The sequence below is a fragment of the Leucopleurus acutus genome (assembly GCF_964270905.1).
Source record: "Leucopleurus acutus genome assembly, chromosome: 10".
Taxonomy (NCBI): Eukaryota; Metazoa; Chordata; class Mammalia; order Artiodactyla; family Delphinidae; genus Leucopleurus; species Leucopleurus acutus.
The window spans coordinates 97,577,738-97,597,313 of NC_139153.1; the positions used below are offsets into that span (position 1 = coordinate 97,577,738).

Below are 19,576 nucleotides of genomic sequence, written 5' to 3' on the forward strand. Positions count from 1 at the left end.
GGAGTGGTTGTCCCCTGGGCATGGGACAAAGAATGAGTAAGCAGGGGCTTCCCTGGCGCAGTGGTTAAGAATCCGCCTGCCAATACAGGAGACACGGGTTCGAGCCCTGGTCCGGGAAGATCCCACATGCCGCAGAGCAACTAAGCCCGTGCACCACAACCACTGAAGCCCATGCACCTAGAGCCTGCAAGCCACAACTACTGAAGCCTGTGTGCCTAGAGCCTGTGCTCCACAAGAAGAGAAGCCACCGCAATAAGAAGACCACGCACCGCAATGAAGAGTAGCCCCCAGGCTTCCCGGTGGCGCAGTGGTTGAGGGTCCGCCTGCTGGTGCAGGGGACGCGGGTTCGTGCCCCGGTTCGGGAGGATCCCACATGCCGCGGGGCAGCTGGGCCCGTGAGCCATGGCCTCTGGGCCTGTGCGTCCGGAGCCTGGGCTCAATTTTTTTTTTTAAATGAGTAAGCAAGACATTTCTTGAAGTCTCGTATTTTGTCTTTAAATGTGTGACTTTTTACATATCTTTATTTTAATAGGAAGTCAGTCTCTCATCGAAAAGGAAAAAAAAAACTTTTTTCTGAAACTATGTTTCAAAATCATGTGCTTTATGTATTTTGTTGCTTCTGAAATCCCCCTGGTACCCTGCCTCATTACCCCAGCGAAGTCTCAACTGCTGTTTGAGAAGAATTAGTTCTCATTTGAAATTAATTTTAATGTATCGCGATAACAGGATAATTACTACGGTCAGCATCTTTTGCCAGATTGTCACATTTTATTTTTTTTAATTAATTTTTATTGGAGTATAGTTGAGTATCTGTCACATTTTAGAGAAGAAACTTGTGAGTTTTGCTCCAACTAGGATTCTTTTAGAATCTAGTTGGTTCTAGAATGAAAACCATAATGCAAGCGACATAAACATAACTCAAAATGGTTTACTCCTTTTCTTTCTTTGTTTACTGTTAAAAATGAGTGAAACCAATCATAGAGCTTAGAAGACATTAGAGCATCTAGTCAAGGGGTTCCTAATCTGGGGGAATTCATGGATAAATTTTTGGACCTCTGAATGCCCTGAAATTATATGCAAAATTATGTATGTACATTTATGGAGGAGAGCATTGATAAAATTTTATTACATTTTCAGAAAGATTAGTGCCTCTAAAGCTAAAATACTCTAATCCAATCTGAGGTTATAAATGCTGAAGTAGGTCCAGGACTCCTTCCACACACCTAAGTAACAGTAGACCCTGGTGTTGCTGCTGCCTTTTACATTTCCTTGAGCTCGAACGTTCTCTTTAACGGAGAAGAAAAGTGGTTTTTCATTGTCTAAAGAGAAGCACACAATACAATATCATATATCTGCTCAACTGGATTCAAACTGAGCATACTTCCTGCCAAACCTCCTGTTCTCTTTCCAAACTCAGGACGTAAAAAGCCATTCAATCTCATTCTTGTGAAAACAGCCGTTGCCAAGAAACAACCAACACTCCAGGGATCATTAACTCTAAAGCGCAACAGGATTTCTAGTTTTGCATTTAAATTATTGATAGAAAAGCTTCTTACACTTGAGCCATGCATTGATTTATTCATTCACTCAAGAAATATTTATTGAGTACCTGGCTTTGTTTCGCTAAAGAAAAAAGAGCCAGTTTTCCTTTGGGGGTGAGGGGGTGAGGGTGGTGATAAGGTGGATATGCTGAGCTAAAAGCAAGATACAGTGCAGAGAACTCGGCCCTGTTAGAAATATCATGTGCGTCTAACATTCCCTCTTAGTTACCTTCTCTTCACAGTGTGACAGGTAGCAAGTCTGTTAAATGTGGGGACCCTACCGAGCTTGCCTGTGCTTGTATTCTCAGAAGATTTTGGTCTCCTCTGCGCGTGGAGCAGAGTGGGCTGCTTCCCCTGGACACCAGCCTGATAGAAATTTGCTTCACCTGCTTCATGGGAATAATCCCGGTGAGCTTTGAGAGGTTTGCACTTGTGGCTGAGATCAAGGAAAGATTTGTGAACTCTTCCTCGTCACCATCACCTAAAAATCACCTGAATGTCCATCTTCATCTCTGGAGCCTTGCTCATGGCCTTCGGTGCCCCAGCTCCTGCCGCCTTCCTGGGTGGGTTCAAGATGCCCTGTTGACGTCCCCTACAACCCCAGCCTCCTTACCACCTTGTCTGAAGGTTCAACTCCCACATTCCTTTCCAACTTCAGCCCCACCCCTCTCACTCATTCATAGCCAAAATTCCGATTTTCTTTCCAAAAAAAAATAAAGTCAGTCCTAAAATAAGAGGACCAGAAAAAGATATTCACGTTTTTATGAAAGAATCTTAACTGATATGTTGAATTTGATTTCTAAGCTGCTCCAGTATTTAAGAATTTGTCTTTTTCTAAAAAATACAACAAACTGATGAATATAACAAAAAAAAGAAGCAGACTCACAGATACAGAGGACAAACCAGTGGTTACTAATTGGGGGGGGAGGGTACAAACTATGGGGTGTAAGACAGGCTCAAGAATGTATTGTACAACACAGGGGATATAGCCAATATTGCGTAATAACTGTAAATGGAAAATAACCTTTAAAAGTTGTATAAAAAATTTTGAAAGAAAACAGAAACAAAATAGTTTTTTAAAAAAGGAATTGTTTTTAACCTTATATAACTTAACAACAATAGTGGTTTAAACAAGACATTTATTTATTTTTTTGGCCACGCTGTGCAGCATGCAAGACCTTAGGTCCTGTAACCAGGGATGGAACCTGTGCCCCCTGCATTGGGACGGCGGCAGAGTCTTAACCACTGGGCCGCCAGGGAAGTCCCAAGATACTTGTTTCTTAAGTGAAAGGCATCTGGAGGTAGGTTGGTCTAGTGCTGGTACAGGGACCCCAGTCATCAGGGACCCAGATTTGTTCTCTCTTTAAGATCCTGTGTTTTGGGAATTCTCTGTGGCCCAGTTGTTAGGACTCAGCGCTTTCACTGCCAAGCACCCGGTTTCAATCCCAGGCTGGGGAACTAAGATCCTGAAAGCCGTGCAGCCAATTGAAAAAAAAAAAAGATCCTGTGTTTGGTTGTGTGACTTCTTCCTTCATATCACCTCATAGGCCAAGAGAGGTGCAGTTATTTTGTCTTCAGCCGTCACATCCGTAATCTCAACACTAGGCCTGGGGGAAGGGTGGAGGACAGAAAGGCCTCCTTCCAGCTAAGCAAACTCCCTCTGCCTACGCTGTCCTCAATCCCCTTGTGATAATTCGATTTACATTTTATTAGCCAGACTTTGGCCACCTGGACACGAGGCCTGTTGCTACCTCCAAATAAAATCAGGGTTCTGTTATTTTATTTATTTATTTATTTTTGGCCGCATTGGGTCTTTGTTGCTGTGCATGGGCTTTCTCTAGTTGCAGCGAGCTGGGGGCTACTCTTCATTGCAGTGCGTGGGCTTCTCATTGCGGTGGCTTCTCTTGTTGCGGAGCATGGGCTCTCGGCACATGGGCTTCAGTAGTTGCGGCTCGCGGGCTCTAGAGCACAGGCTCAGTAGTTGTGGCGCACGGCCTTAGTTGCTCCATGGCATGTGGGATCTTCCCGGACCAGGGCTCGAACTCATGTCCCCTGCACTGGCAGGTGGGTTCTTAACCACTGTGCTACCAGGGAAGTCCCAGGGTTCCGTTATTAAGGAAGAAAAGGAAACCAGATATTGGGTGACCCCTAGCGATGTGTGCACAGCTGCTAATCAATAACATCTCCCTTGAACACCGGGAAATTCACTAGAGTATAAGCTCCACCATATCACTAATGCCAGGCACCCACCTTGTATATAGGAGGAGCTCAGTAAATGATGGTGAATGATTGAATGATTTGAATTCAACATGATGATTATTTTTCACATTACAGGTAAATATAGACTACATTAAGAATTTGAATAGTGGAATCAACAAGCTACAAGGAAATGGCCAGACCCTGTGTCCTTGTTTAGACTCAAAAGTTATCTTCTCACATGTTGACATTTTGTGTAGCCTTGCTACTTAAAGTGCCTGCGAGCTGGCTGGAAGGGCAGAATCTGAGGCTTCACTCCAAATCTATGGACTCCGAACCCACATTTTAAACATGCTCAGGTAATCTGAACCCGCACTAAAGTTTAGGAAGCACTGCTTTGTCATGCTCTAAAAAAACAAAACAAAACACACAGCATCACAGAAATATTTCTTTAAAATTTTTTCCTGCACTTGCATTAAGGTAGGGGTGTGTGTGTGTGTGTGTGCGTGTGTGTGTGTGTGTGTGTGTGTGTGTGTGTGATGTGTGATATATACCGCTTCTTCCCACCAGCTGGTTGGGGTAAAGATTACAACCTGCAGAGGATGTTTAAAAAAAAAGTCCAGGGACTTACCTGGAGGTCCAGCGGTTAAGACTCCATGCTTCCAGCGCAGGGGGCATGGGTTCAATTCCTCGTGGAGGAACTGAGATACCACATGCCGCAGGGCGCAGCCAAAAAAAAAAAAAAAGTCCACTAGATGCTTGTTCTGATAGGTATTCTTTGCAGATAATGGAACTGAGGAGGGAAGCATCAAATTGTAGTCTTTGTCTTAAGGCTTTAGTGATTAAAAGTGACTCCCTTACATATTGTCGTAGGGGGTAGGGTGGAGACTTCTGCGCGCTTCACAGTTGCCCAACTCACGCTCTCTCTCTGGTCCCTCCCCGCCCCCAGCCTCCCCCTTCTGTCTGGCTTTCCCGGGCCTGACACTCGCTGGAGCGGGCAGGCAGCTCAAAGCCCGCAGAAGTTTGCAGGAGTTCCCCCAGGTGACCCCAATACACTCCTTCCCAACCCCACCCACTCCTTAACCCACATGAAAGTCAAGGAATTAAGTACCTGGCCGAAATTGACACCGCAGGTAATTCCTATCCCTGAGGCATCTGTAAGAGTTATTTGTGGGGCTGAGCGGGTTTAGACCAGGAGCTGGAATTGTGTATGCAGGAGTCAAAAGTGTGGATTTCCGATCGTTTTATCAAGGGTCTGGATAAATGGCTGAACAAGAGAGTTTTGCAGGTTTCGGCATAGCGCAACAAAATAATTATTACTGGTACTGGCAAAGGTGAGCTGAGTTTTCCTACTCTGAATGAAAAGCGAGACCGGTAGTGTTCTGTTTCTTATACGACTTGGCAGTTTACAAACTGTTGCTTCGAAAATAGGTGTGCTTAAAACAGTGAAAGCGGAAATCATCCTTACGTGTAACGTCTGGGAAAGACGACGGAGTCCTGGGTTTTTGAGTGATTCTGCCTTGATTGGTGATGTCATTCCTGTCCTTTCCCTTCTGCTCTCAGAGTGAAGCCAGACTTCCATTCCTGCCAGGGTTACCCCTTTGGCAACTGGTACGAGCAACAGCACAGCTATTATCCTCCTTCTGGCTATAGCTGTGGCTATGGAACGGATGGAAATGGACCCAACCTTTATTCTGTGTGTGAGACCTCCGGATACCCAGTTGAAACTTCGCTTACACCCAAGGTATCTCTCCCTGGCATTAATACTGGGTGGTTTGGGTGCCCCGTATGGAAACATCTTTTTTCCTTTCCTCATGCTTCCAGATCCTCTCATTCAAATTCCCACAGCCCTGGCTTCTGCTCCCTAATTTAGTACCAGAGAGGAAAGGTGATGACCTGAGACATTTTGACTTGCAAACAATTTCAGTCCTCACTGTTTTCCAAAAATAATAGGTTGGTGAAGTCTGTGCGGGAATTCTTGCTACTAAATTGTAGCTTAGCATCATTCAATAGATTTTACCCTTAAACACTTAAAATTGGACAAGAGGTACTTTTTTTTTTTTTTTTGCTGTAGCAGCAAACATTAACACATTGTAATTTTTTGATGACGAAAGTAACATATTTCTTTAAAAGAGGTATTGGAGTAAGAGAAAGTCTCCACCACCCCACCCTCTTCCCCGTTCCGTCCCCACTTAGAAGAAAGCATTGTTCAAGTGGATGTATGGCCTCCAGATTTTCCCTTCTACTCTCACTAAGTCACTGTGAATGGGCTTACTTTCTGTTTGGGGCGCTCGAGGCGCCTTGGCTAGAATGGACAGTGTCGGATAGTCTTAGTAGTTTGTTCCTTGCTTGTTGCTGTTACGTTGCACCAGGAGAGCTTTCTTTAAAAGTTGCCCATTGGGATGTGGTGTGGTTTTAGCTCATCACTTATCGACTGACATTTTAAATGTTTTCGGTGCTTTAACAAACTTCCTTTTACCTCTTTTCAAGAATTTGAGTGTTTTTTGGCTAAGGGAAAAATTCTAGAAGGGGACGTTCTCGATTAAAGGATATGACATTTAACATCTTAAACAGCAAAAGCTTCTCTCCAAAGAGCCTGCCTGAGCTTACACTTTCCATTGATGGTATGACTTGCTTCTCCATGAAGTTCTGTGTGTGATTAGCCAGTCTGACAGGTGAGGAAGGCATTTGTCTTTCATTGGAGGCAAATAACTTTCAAGTGTTTATTGGTATCTGTGCTCTGTGATTTCATTGGTGTCCTTTGTCTACCTTTTTCCTTGTGTCCCCCCCTTTTCTTGACTGTGTGAGATATTTACATAATAGGGAAATTAGCGCTTTGCAGTCAAAGTGTTACAAAATTTTTTCCCCAATTTGTGTGCACAGTAACACTTTGTGTGATAGCCTTGGCTTTAACACCTAAGCCTTCAGTTTTTAAAACGTGCATTTGCTTGGTATTTTTTTGCCCAGACTTTCATTTCCAATTTTTCAAGCCTGTTTTCTTTTGGGTTTTCTGGCTGTGCCTCGGTGCTTGCGGGTTCTTAGTTCCCGGACCAAGGACTGAACCCAGGCCCTCGGCAGTGAAGGTGCCTAGTCCTAGCCACTAGACCACCAGGGAACTCCCACCTGAGGTTTTATCGTATTTTTCTTCTTTCACTTCTCTCTTTTTTTGTGCTCTTTTGGGAGATGGTCTGACTTCCTGTGGTTAACTTTGTATCTTTAAATAGAGAGGTATAGGTTTGAGTATATTATCAACTTCAGAAATTAACCAATTATGCAATGGGTGAACTGAGTCCATAGAAGAAAAGTCACAAAGGATTAGCATCAGACAAAGGCGTCTGGCTTCTCTGAAGTTTCGGGGAACTAACTCGTCTCCTGGGGCCTGGGCGAGGAACTAGACAGCAGGGACCCTGGAATCAGCTGTGTGTCCTTGACAAAGGCAGGTTCCCAGCCGGTGCGTGCAGAGAGGAGTTGTAAAAACTTGCATTGTCCCAGGAGAGCCCACAGAGTCTGGAGTAACTAACCAAGATTTATTTGGGGAGTGCTTCTGGAAGTTACTTCATTCCTTACGTAAGAAGATAATTGATTGGTTTGCTTTTCTGTAGCCTCTGCACTTCCTTAAGCATCTACTGTCCTGGTCCTTAGCTGAGACATGGGGTGCGGGGCGGGGGGTGTGATTAGAAGGCCACGAGGGGTATGTGCTCATGGAGACTTTGCAGATTGTCACCTGGAAGGAAGGGCAGAGCTCCAGGTGGAGAGTTGGGTACCTATTACAGTACCTGTGGACTCTGATGCCAGGGTCCCTGCTGTCTGGTTCCTCGCCCAGGCCCCAGGATGTCAGTTAGTTCCCCAAAACTTCAGAGAAGCCAGACGCCTTTGTCTGATGCTACGCCTTTGTGACTTTCTTCTATGGACGCGGTTCACCCATTGCACTTATATCATTTAAAGGTTCTTTTAATCAAAATTCAAAGTAAAGTTGATCAAAAGGGAGTTTAGTGTATATTATTTTTGAGAGCTAAATTCTTCCAAGAGAGTGAGTAACCCTTTAAGTAAAATTAGTTTTTTCTTAAAATACTGATTTTCATTGTAGGAAACCACAGCTCTGGCTGAAAACCAAGATGAAGATTCACTAGAAGGTAACAGAAAACTTCTGTTGCCCTCGTTGAAAACAAAACTAACCCCTTTTCCAGGTTCCTCATTCACTCAGCTGGCTCAAAACTGAAAGATCCTACTGGAGAATTCTAGTGTAGGTCTCCCTCTGTTTCTCAATTAGTTGCTATAAACAATTTATTCACTTATAACAATCTGTTAACTAAACAGATAAAGCAGCATGATTATTTTTCAAAGCCCTGTCGTAGGGATTTAGTTCTGGTTCACTCTTTGGCATTGTATCTGCCCAAGTCCTCATGCTAGAAACTCAAGACTCATCCTCGACCCTTCCTTTCTCTTCTGCTCCAAGTTTAATGCATTTCCAAGTCCTGTCCGTTCATCTCCACGGGCGTTATCTCTCAATTCCATCCATTTTCTCCATCTTTTCCACCATCTAGACGCTCATTGAGTCTGGTAGCACTACTTTTTTAGCTTCAATTTCTATTTTTAGGTCTTATTGAAAGTAAACACACAGTTAAAAAAATTTAACATTAAATGTCTGCAATATTTCCTGCTAATGTGTTTTTAAAAGCTCTAATTTTAAGCCATTTCTACTATGTGTCCTGTAAAACCGTATTTTTTTTTTCGTATGTGTTCTTGGCTTCTGCAGATCCAAATCTTCATTTGAATATTGAGGAGTTAAACAAAGAATTTATGGTGGAAAGTGAAGAACTCTATGACTCTCTCATGAATTGCCACTGGCAGCCTCTGGATACAGTTCACTCTGAAATCCCAGATGAGACCCCCCAAAAGCAAGATGTTCATTGAGCTACCCAACTATCACATTGATTGTATCTTGTTTTGTTTTTGTTAAAAAAAAAATTCTCCCAGGAATGTATTGGATTCTGTATGCAAATACAGATTTCCAAGGCTTAGATGTGATAGAGATGAGAGAACATAATGTAAATAAATTTTACCAGCACATTCATTTCCAGAAGTGTGGTTACATTATGGTTTTGTTTGTTTGTTTTTTCATTTTTGGGCTGTGCCACGAAGCATGTGGGATCTTAGTTCCCCAAACAGGGATCGAACCCACGCCCCCTGCATTGGAAGCACAGAGTCTTAACCACTGGACTACCAGGGAGGCCCCAAGTATGTTATATTATGTAAGTGCCAGAAGAGGTCGCAGAACTATCATGGTAGAACAGGCTGCGCTGTTAAGACATTTGAAAATAGGTTTCCTAACACAACATTGTAAATCAATTAAAAAAAAAAGAGATAATAGGTTTAATACGAGATGGGCCTAACCTGAACTGATGGTGGCATTAGCTACTCTGATATAATTTGCTGCTTTCCTCTGCTCACAGACAATACAAGGTTTCTCGCCTGCATCTAGTATAGAAAAATGTAGATTAGAACTAGATGTTTGATTTCCTTTTCCTGACCCTCAGGCTCTCTTATGAGAGAACTAGACAGCAGAAGTCAGTGGAAACTCACTTGTCACAGCTGAATCCTCAGCATGGAAAAAGTGTGCTTGATCAAAACAGATGATCAGCCTTCTAAGATAGAGGAATTGGACTCCCATAAACACCAGTTCTGAAACTTCAATGCATATGTTGACTGTGTCTCTTATAAAGTGTGGGTTCTTGGGCTTCCCTGGTGGCGCAGTGGTTGAGAGTCCGTCTGCCGATGCAGGGGACGCAGGTTCGTGCCCTGGTCCGGGAAGATCCCACGTGCCGCGGAGCGGCTGGGCCCGTGAGCCATGGCCACTGAGCCTGCGCGTCCGGAGCCTGTGCTCCGCAACGGGAGAGGCCACAACAGTGAGAGGCCCGCGTACCGCAAAAAAACAACAACAAAAAAAAAACAAAAGAAAGACCGGTTCTTTAAATTTTAGAAATCAAGCTTTATGAAAAACTTGCTCTTCCTTTCTTCTCATTTTGCCAAGCACCAGTGAGACTTTGTCACACAGTGGCATTCTCCGTGGACCAACCTTGGACAGTGGTTGGAAAACTGAATCCTGAGAAATCTGATAAGTCAGTCCTATCTCTCATCCTCCACTTTCATGAAGCAACAGGAAGGAGTGTAGACTCAGAGCAAGGGTAGCCAATTAATCTGTGACCTACTTTGTATTTCCTGCAGGCTGACTATGGGTTTTACATTTCTACATTTAAAGTGTTAAAAACAAAAACAAAAAAACCCCACAAAAACAAAGAATATATGGCAGAGTCCGTATGTGGCCGGCAAAGCCTAAAATATTTATTTTCAGGCCTTTCGTAGAAAACGGTTGCTGGTTCTTGGTGTAAATGGCTGGGACACACCAATAAATATCAAAAACGATTGAAGAAAACTGAAACATGAAAGAGAACCCCCCAATTCAATAAAGAGAAGCACCACCACCTAAGAAAACAGTTAATAACTGAAAGAAAACTGAAGTAAAACTATAGAGACATGCAGTTTTGGGTCCTTAAACTTGCAAATTAGTACTAGGATCAGCTTGTAAAATTCTGTTAAGAATTCTGCAGTGAAAACCTCTATAGTTTGTCTGAAGTTGTTTATGACCATATCACTATTTGCTATTATTCACCTCTAAGAATTTTTTGTCCTTAACAAATGTGTACCCATAGTTTAGCAACAAGGCCACTACAGTAAACCTGTCAGTGCGAGGTACACTGTGTGTATGTAAGTTTCTGAGATGGTCTCTGTAGTAGATGGCTACTTCAAATTTATTTCTTGAATGATACAATTATATTAACTTTTTCTCTTATTATGTAACCTTTGGACATTCTAACTTGAAAGACTAAATATAGATTATAAAATGAATGTGGAAATTTCAAAAAAAAAGAATTCTGCAGTGATTTTTATTGGAACTGCATGAAATTTATAAATTAATTGGGAGACAATTATTTAATTCAATTAAAATATTGAATCTTTCAATCCATGAAAATAGTATAGCACTCCATTTTATAAAATAATTATTTCTTTTTAAAAGTAAATTTATTTATTTATTTTTGGCTGCATTAGGTCTTCGTTGCTGCATGCGGGCTTTCTTAGTTGCAGCAAGCAGGGGCTACTCTTCGTTGCAGTGCACAGGCTTCTCATTGTGGTGGCTTCTCTTGTTTTAGAGCGTGGGCTCTAGGCGTGCAGGCTTCAGTAGTTGTGGCACGCAGGCCCAGCAGTTGTTATAGCAGTCCATTTTTAAGTCTTTTATAAAATTTATAAATTTATATGTTAAAGTCTGTACATCTTTTGTTAGATTTACCCTTAGTAATTTATGGGTTTTTATTATTGCTTGAAATATTCTTTGATGGTATATATAAACACCATTCACTTATATATAATGATCTTATATTCAGCAACCAGCTGATTTTATTTACTAATTCTAGTAGCTTTCCTATAGGCTCTTAGCTTATCTACCTTCTAGACAATCACACTGTCTGAAAATAATGGCAAATTAATTTCTTTTCCAATTCTTACACAAGTTTTTTCTTTTTCTTACCTTATTCAGGTGACTACAATTTCACTGAAAATGTTGAATATAGGATTGGTAGTGGACATCCGTATTACAGACTTTAAAGGAAATCCTTCTGAGATTCCACCATTAAGAATAATGTGTCTGCAAAAAAATTTAAAAATAAAAAGAATAATGTGACTAAAAATGGAACTACCACATGACCCAGCAATCCCACTACTGGGCATATACCCTGAGAAAACCATAATTCACAAAGGTACATGTACCACAATGTTCACTGTAGCACTATTTACAATAGCCAGGACATGGAAGCAACCTAAATGTCCATTGACAGATGAATGGATAAAGAAGATGTGGCACATATATACAATGGAATATTACTCAGCCATAAAAAGGAACGAAACTGAGTTATTTGTAATGAGGTGGATGGACCTGGAGTCTCTCATACCGAGTGAAATAAGTCAGAGAGAGAAAAATACCATATGCTAATGCACACATATGGAATCTTAAAAAAACCGGTACTGATGAACCTAGTGGCAGGGCAGGAATAAAGATGCAGAGATAGAAAACAGACTTGAGGACTCAGTGGGGGAAGGGGAAGCTGGGACGAAGTGAGAGAGTAGTACTGACATATATACACTACCAAATGTAAAATGGATGGCTAGTGGGAAGCAGCCGCATAGCTCAGGGAGATCAGCTGATGCTTTGTGACCACCTAGAGGGGTGGGATAGGGAGGGTGGGAGGGAGGCTCAAGAGGGAGAGGATATGGGGATATACGTACACTTATAGCTGATTCACTTTGTTGTACAGCAGAAACTAACACAACATTGTAAAGCAATTATACTCCAATAAAGATTAAAAAAAAAGAATAATGTGTTTGCAGGTTTTTTGGTACGTAGTTATAATTTCAGCTTATCTGTGAGTTTTCTCATTTAGCCTCATCTCCTTTGTCTCTTTGGAACCAAACCAGGTTCATAGACATTCTTATTGCCTGTCTAGGCACCTTGGACTCATTAGTGTAAAAAAGAGAAGGCTTTTTGCGTTTATACCTCTGAGAATGTCCCCTCACCTTGGAGAAATCTTCTTTGCTGTTTTTTTTGGAGATTTGTAGAAATACACATCTCCTGTCTGCTTCCTCTCACATGCAACAGTATTCCATCTTTGCTGCTTTGGAAGCCCTTCTGCATACTTTGTGGTTTAGAGTTTCAATTTCTTCTAGTTTCATCAAGTTAGAGTTTCTAGTTCTCATTCTCCTTGTGGCTTTTGCATATCATCCATGAAAGGAGATTACTAAGCACTTTATTGATGTCTTCCAAAGAATCACAGCGGATTCTTATCAGAAATTTACAAGCTGAGGGACTTCCCTGGTGGCTCAGTGGTTAAGAATCTGCCTGCCAATGCAGGGGACATGAGTTTGAGCCCTGGTCTGGGAAGATCCCACATGCCACGGAGCAACTAAGCCCGTGCGCCACAACTACTGAGCCTGCGTGCCACAGCTACTGAAGCCCATGCGCCTAGAGCCCATGCTCCGCAACAAGAGAAGCCACTGCAATGAGAAGCCCACGCACCACAATGAAGAGTAGCCCCCGCTCACTGTAACTAGAGAAAGCCCGCGCACAGCACTGAAGACCCAATGCAGCCAAAAACAATTAATTAATTAATTAATTAAAAATAAAGTTACCAATGATTAAGACTTTATTAAAAAAGAGAGGCATATATTAAAAAAAAGAAATTTACAAGCTGATCCTAGAAAGATCATGGTTTTGACTAGATTGATAAGTGTTGATTATGAAGGATAAATAAGGTTTCTGCTGTACTCAAAGGGCAGAGAGGATTATGCTTGGAACTTGGCTTGTGGTACCACCATGTCCAGGGGTACAAGTTAATAGGAGCTCAGTTCCACCTTATACACAGCTGTGCCATGAAGGTCAGAGTTCCTTCAGAAATGAGGACTTCAGTCATATCACCAAGATGAAGCTTAAGCAAGTGAGGTTTTGGGTGTTTTTGTTTTGCTAGTTGGTTGGCTTTTTGGTAACTCTTCATGTTAATATATTTTCATACTTACAGAAAAGCTGAAGTAATAGTACAAGCTCCACCAATTGTTTGTATATGTTCCATTTGCTTTCCTATTCTGTGTGTACGTGTCGTGTACATATTTTGAATCATTTGAGAGTATGTTGGAGACGTCATGCTACTTCACACTCTAAACACCTTGGTACTTCCTAAGTAAAAAGAATTTTTTTGTATAATCAGGACATTTAAAATTGACACAATAGTATTCTCTAATTCATAATCTGTATACTATTTTTTTTCTATTTTCCCAATAATGTCCTTTATAGCTTTCCTTTATACCTCCAGTTTAGGATCTAATCCAGGATCATGTGTTGCATTGATTTTCATTTCTCAGTAATCTCCTTTAATCTAGGACCATGCTAGTTATTTTCTACAATGTTGATCAATTTGGGTTTGTTTGATGTTTTCTCATGACTACAAATTCAGTTTATTCAGTTTAGGGACACCACTAAAGTGATGTTATGTCCTCAGCGCTTTCTATCAGATTGACTGTGAGTCAATCTGTCCCAGTGTTATGTAACTTTTTATGTAACTTATATCCCAATGTAACTTCCCCCCCTCACCCCGGCTGTGCAGCACCACTGGCAGGATCTTAGTTCCCTGACCAGGGATCAAACCCATGTCCCCTGCAATGGAAGGGCAGAGTCCTAACCACTGGACCACCAGGGAATTCCCAGTGATATAACGTTGATCACTTGATTAGATGATGTGCTTAGGCGTTTTTTTTCACTGTAAAGTTACAATTGAATGCTTAAAATTAATAAGTAATCTATGGGGAGATATTTTGCAACTATGTAAGTATTCTGCTCCTTGTCAAACTTTCACCCATTAGTTACAGCAACCATTCATGATTTCCTAACTCCATTATTCCTTCTGTATTTATTAGTTGGTCTTTTACTGTAAGAGCTTTCCCTTCTCCTCCATTTAGGTGTGTACATATGTATGTATATATGCATGTATGGATTTATGGACTCAGTTATTGAATTACAACCTATTACTATCATATTTATTTGGATGCTCAAAGTGTCCCAGATTAGCCAGCAGGAGCCTCTTCAAGGTGACTTCTGTGCCTTTTGATATGTTCTCATTATTCTCTGAGTACTACCCTAATTTCTGGTGCTACACTATGTTGCAGACTTACACTTTCCCTGCCCAAGCACGGGAACCAACTTTTTCTTCAAGGATCTCTTGACTCGCTGGATTTTCAACAAAGCCAAGAAATACATTGGTAAAGGCAAGTCTCAAAGTCCAACTACAGTCTTTGTGATCAATTGCAGAGAGCAAAACTGTAGTCTCAAAATCTTCCCTCTATGGCAAGGTCTTGCCTAACAGCCTAATCTAGGAGAAACCCACTCTCTCCACATCTGTTGACCTCTGTCACTTCACCCTGTTTTATTTTCTTCACAGTGACACTTAATCACTATCTAAAATTATCTTGTTTGTTGATATATTTTTGTAATTTTTCTATCCCTTCAACTACGATATAAAGGATCTGTCAGTCTTAATACACGGCTGTATACCCAGAACCTGAAACTGGCACAGCGCATTTGTTAAATATAGAGAGGAATGAGTGGAAGCTTTCTGCTCAAAAAAATCCTATGAAAACACAACAATATTTCTTTACCCCCATTTTATACTGTGGAAGTTTTTCAAATGGCATTTGCCCAGATTCCCACCATCCCTTAGAAAACTTTCTTGATCACATATCCAGGTAGGAAAATTTCCATGTATGGTAATGACTACAACATCAGTGTTTTAGTAAATTTCCTAGATTTTCAAAGATTTCTCTACCAGCCTGTCATGTATTTAACCCACTCTGTTGTTTTTTGTCGTTGTTATCCCCAAAGAATTTCATGTTATTACCGTGGTTATTTTTTAAACCATCATTCTTCCACTGGGTCATCTCTGATACACAGCCATGCAATTGGAAAGTCTAATTCGGGTACTTCCTGCTGAGTCCTCTGTGAAAGCCACCATGGAATGCTAATCATGGAGTTATCATGCCTCACCTGCTCACAGGTATGTGGCAGGGGATCACAAAAGGTGTTAAGCACCAGAGTTTCAATGTGCGGACCTGGCAGTAATCAGCGCCTTTCCTCCTTGCTCTTCACGACCCATTACACCTATTTAGTAAAATCCTAAGAAAATGAAATCTAGAGTTTCCCAACCAGTGATCTGTAAGACGCAGGACACATTTTAACTGCTCTACCCCTGCTTCCTTCCCCACCATTTTCTTAGTGATGTGACTATGGATTTTCTCTCCTCCCCCATCCTTTTCTTTTATCTCATTCCCATAGTCTAGAATAGAGAATGTACAGAATTTTCCTTTTCATAGTGCAATTTTCATCTGTAAATATCATTTGAGACCAGTCCCTTGCGGTCATTTGGTTTAATGTGATGGCACTACACGTTACTGGGACTCACCTTACCCATCTGGTCTGTCCTGTGCAAAGGTGAAAGTCACCTGGCTCTGACTCTCAACACACAGCCAGCATAGAATTAAAAACCAAACCAAACTGGTTTTGATCATTGAACTTTGGTTTTGTAAGATGTTAACATTAGAAGTTGGGTGAAAGGTCTACGAGGATTCTCTGTACCATTTTTGTAACTTTTCTCTGCAGTCTAAAGTTATTTTTAAATAAAACCTTTTAGAAAGCCATCGAAAACCTTCCATTGTTGCCTTGTGTACAGCTGATGCCCTGAAGCTCACTAATAATTAATTCACATTAATAGAAATAAATGGCTTGAAGTTCATAAATAATTCACTTTCACCTTGCACTAACTTTTTCAAGCATTTCTCCTAACAGCCTCAGCTCTTGATCACACGCCTGAGATTCACTTTTACAGTTTGACACATGATGCTGGCCAATGGTTTCTGAATTTTGCCTTCTTTTCCTAAGAACCCTTTTGTTTGGGACCATTCAGCCCCCAGTATTCTTCCCAAGAGGGAGGTCAGGCTTCCTGGGCTGGCTCCCAAGGACTCACCAAAATTAATCTTCCCGACAGCCACCACGGAAGCTCACCACTTTCAGAGCTTGTAGGCGTTCCTCGTGGAAAAGTGCGCATGGTCAGAGTCCCCTCTTACCCACCTCCTTTCAGAGATATCACTGTTAGTCTGCTTTCCAAGGTCAGAACTTGGCCCTGGGAGGTTGACCTCCAGTGTCTTTCCATTGGCTTGATCTCTTAAGCCCTTAGCCATCCTGACCAGAAGAGGGAGTAGTCACAACAGGAAACTTCTAGTTCTGGCATTAGTCTTCCCAAACTCCAGTTATTTGCTTAGTCTGTTCAAGGGAATCTCTTTTCCCGTTTCCCACTTGGCATAGACTGCTATGCATAGACTGCTATCCTAAATTCTTTTTTTAAATTATTATTTATTTGGCTGCGCCGGGTCTTAGTTGTGGCACGAGGGACCTTCGTTACTCATGTGGGATATTTAGTTACGGCGTGTGGGATCTAGTTCCCTGACCAGGGATCAAACCCAGGCCCCCTGCATTGAGAGCACGGAGTTTTAACCACTGGGCCACCAGGGAAGTTCCTGCTATCCTAAACTCTTACTGTGTAAAAAGATTAACAGTGGTGACCTTTCCCTCTTACCTTTTGAAGTAATATGTGCAAAGAAAAAAAAATTTTAAACCAAAGTCACTCATAATTCCATTAAGTAACAAAAAAGAGATAGCAACTGGGGTTTTAAAAAACATTAGAATCATAATATATTTTTATTTATACTTATTTTCTGGGATTCTGATTCTTAACTCAATAAAGGATATCTACCAGAAATCTACTTCAAACCTCCAACATCATGTACCAGAGTTAAACATGCCCTTTAATGTTGGGAACAACTCAAGGACAGCTGCTATCACTGCTACCATTTAAAATTGTATTGCAAATTTCTGCGTGTCAGAAGACAAGAAAAAGAAGGAAAAGGTAAAACTGTTACTTATTTTAAGGAATTTTTTATTTTTTCAGATTCTTTTCCTTTATTGTTTATTACAAGGTATCGGATATAGTTCCCTGTGCTATACAGAAAATCTCGTTGTTTATCTATTTTATATATATTGTTATGTATTTGTTAATCCCTCCTAATTTATCCCTCTCCCCCTCCTTCCCCTCTGGTAACCATAAATTTGTTTTCTATGTCTGTGAGTCTGTTTCTGTTTTGTAAATAAACTCAGTTGTATTAATTTTTAGATTCCACAGATAAGTGATATATTTGTCTTTCTCTGTTGGACTTAGTATGATAATCTCAAGATTCATTCATGTTGCTGCAAATGGGAATATTTTGTTCTTTTTAATTGTTGAGTAATATTCCATCGTATACATATACCACATCTTTTTTATTCTTTCATCTGTTGATGGGCATTTAGGTTGCTTCCATGTCTTGGTTATTGTAAATAGTGCTACTATGAACATTGGGGTGCATGTACCTTTTCAAATTAGAGTTTTCATCTTTTCTGGATATATGCCCAGGAGTGGGGTTGCTGGATCTTATGGCAATTCTATTTTTATTTTATTTATTTATTTTAAAATTTTATTTATTTATTTATTGGCTGCGTTGGGTCTTCGTTGCTGTGTGCAGGCTTTCTCTAGTTGCAGCGAGTGGGAGCTGCTCTTCGTTGCGGTGCACGGGCTTCTCATTGCGGTGGCTTCTCTTGTTGCAGAGCACAGGCTCTAGGCGCAGAGGCTTCAGTAGTTGTGGCACACGGGCTCAGTAGTTGTGGCTCACAGGCTTCAGTAGTTGTGGCTCGCGGGCTGTAGAGCACAGGCTCAGTAGCTGTGATGTACGGGCTTCATTGCTCCACGGCATGTGGGATCTTCCTGGACCAGGGCCAAACCCGTGTCCCCTGCATTGCCAGGAGGATTCTTAACCACTGCGCCACCAGGGAAGTCCCTATTTTTCGATTTTTTTTTTTTTTTTTTTTTTGCAGTCGCGGGCCTCTCACTGTTGTGGCCTCTCCCGCTGCGGAGCACAGGCTCCGGACGCGCAGGCCCAGCGGCCATGGTTCACGGGCCCAGCCGCTCCGCGGCATGTGGGATCCTCCCGGACCGGGGCACGAACCCGTGTCCCCTGCATCGGCAGGCGGACTCTCAACCACTGCGCCACCAGGGAAGCCCAACTCCCCATTCTTTATGTATGGGCTCGGAAGAACTTCCTCCCAAAGAGTGTTGTATGGAAAAAGGGAAAAACCTCACTTTACGGCGGAGAATCCTGACAAACACTACTTAAGCCGGGTGACGAAAGCTAAGTCGATAGTGTGTACCCTTCATATCATGTGATGAAAGTGGTACTTTACCTCTGTGGTCTTCCTCCTCCAAACCCCCAAATTCAATCTAACCATGAGAAAAACACCAGCCAAAACCAATGGGTGGGGGGCATTTTGCAAAACCTCCAACCAGCACCCTTCAAGACTGTCAAGGTCATCAAAACAAGAAAAGCCTGAGGAACAGTCACAGCCCAGAGGAGACTGTAGAAACATACCTAAACCCAATGTGGCACTTGGATAAGATCCTGGAACGAAAAAAGGATATTAGGTAAAAATTAAGGAAATCTACATAAAGTATGAATATTAGGTAATAGTGATAATGTATCAATATTGGCTCATTGTGACAAATGTATTATACTAATGTTATATATTGATTATGTTACATGGGAACTCGGTATTATCTGTAATTTTTCTGTAAAATTAAGACTATTCTAAAAGTTTATTTTTGAAGGGCCCACAAAAGCAAGTTGCAAAAAGATATAATTTCTATTATACATCTCTATAATCAACTCATTTAAAAAAAGCCAGTACATGTGTCTTTGTGTATATTTCCATCGTATACACAAGCACGTGTATATAACTGATGTAGAACTATAGAACTGTGTAGTCCAATAACCACTAGTCACATGTGGCTAAAAATAAGTAACATTTCCTCAGTCACACTGGCCACATTTCAAGTGCCCAGTGGCTAAATTGAGTGGTTACTATCTTGGACGGTGTAGATACAGAACATTTTCATCATTGCAGAAATTCTTTTGGACAGCACTGCCACAGGGTATCACCGCACTGAAAAGACACTTAAGAATATATACCAATCAAGTGATTACTCCTGGAGAAAGGAATTCACTTTTTATTCTATATTCTTCTGTATTCTATTTTTTTTAACCTATGAACTTGATTTTATCATATGTTAAAATTTTTTTATTGAAGCATGGTTGGATTTATGCAT

At 41.4% G+C, this 19,576-nt stretch overlaps 1 protein-coding gene across 1 annotated transcript; it reads left to right on the forward strand.

The window, feature by feature from the left end:
- Positions 1-4,938: 4,938 nt before the first annotated feature.
- Positions 4,939-8,651, forward strand: LOC309967570 (uncharacterized protein C6orf52; the record flags this gene model as incomplete). Its single annotated transcript, XM_082848330.1, has 4 exons — positions 4,939-5,071; positions 5,301-5,481; positions 7,825-7,870; positions 8,494-8,651. The coding sequence occupies exons 1-4, from the start codon at positions 5,001-5,003 to the stop codon at positions 8,649-8,651; spliced, it is 456 nt and encodes a 151-aa protein (XP_082704456.1). The 5' UTR covers positions 4,939-5,000.
- Between the last annotated feature and the right edge of the window lie 10,925 nt (positions 8,652-19,576).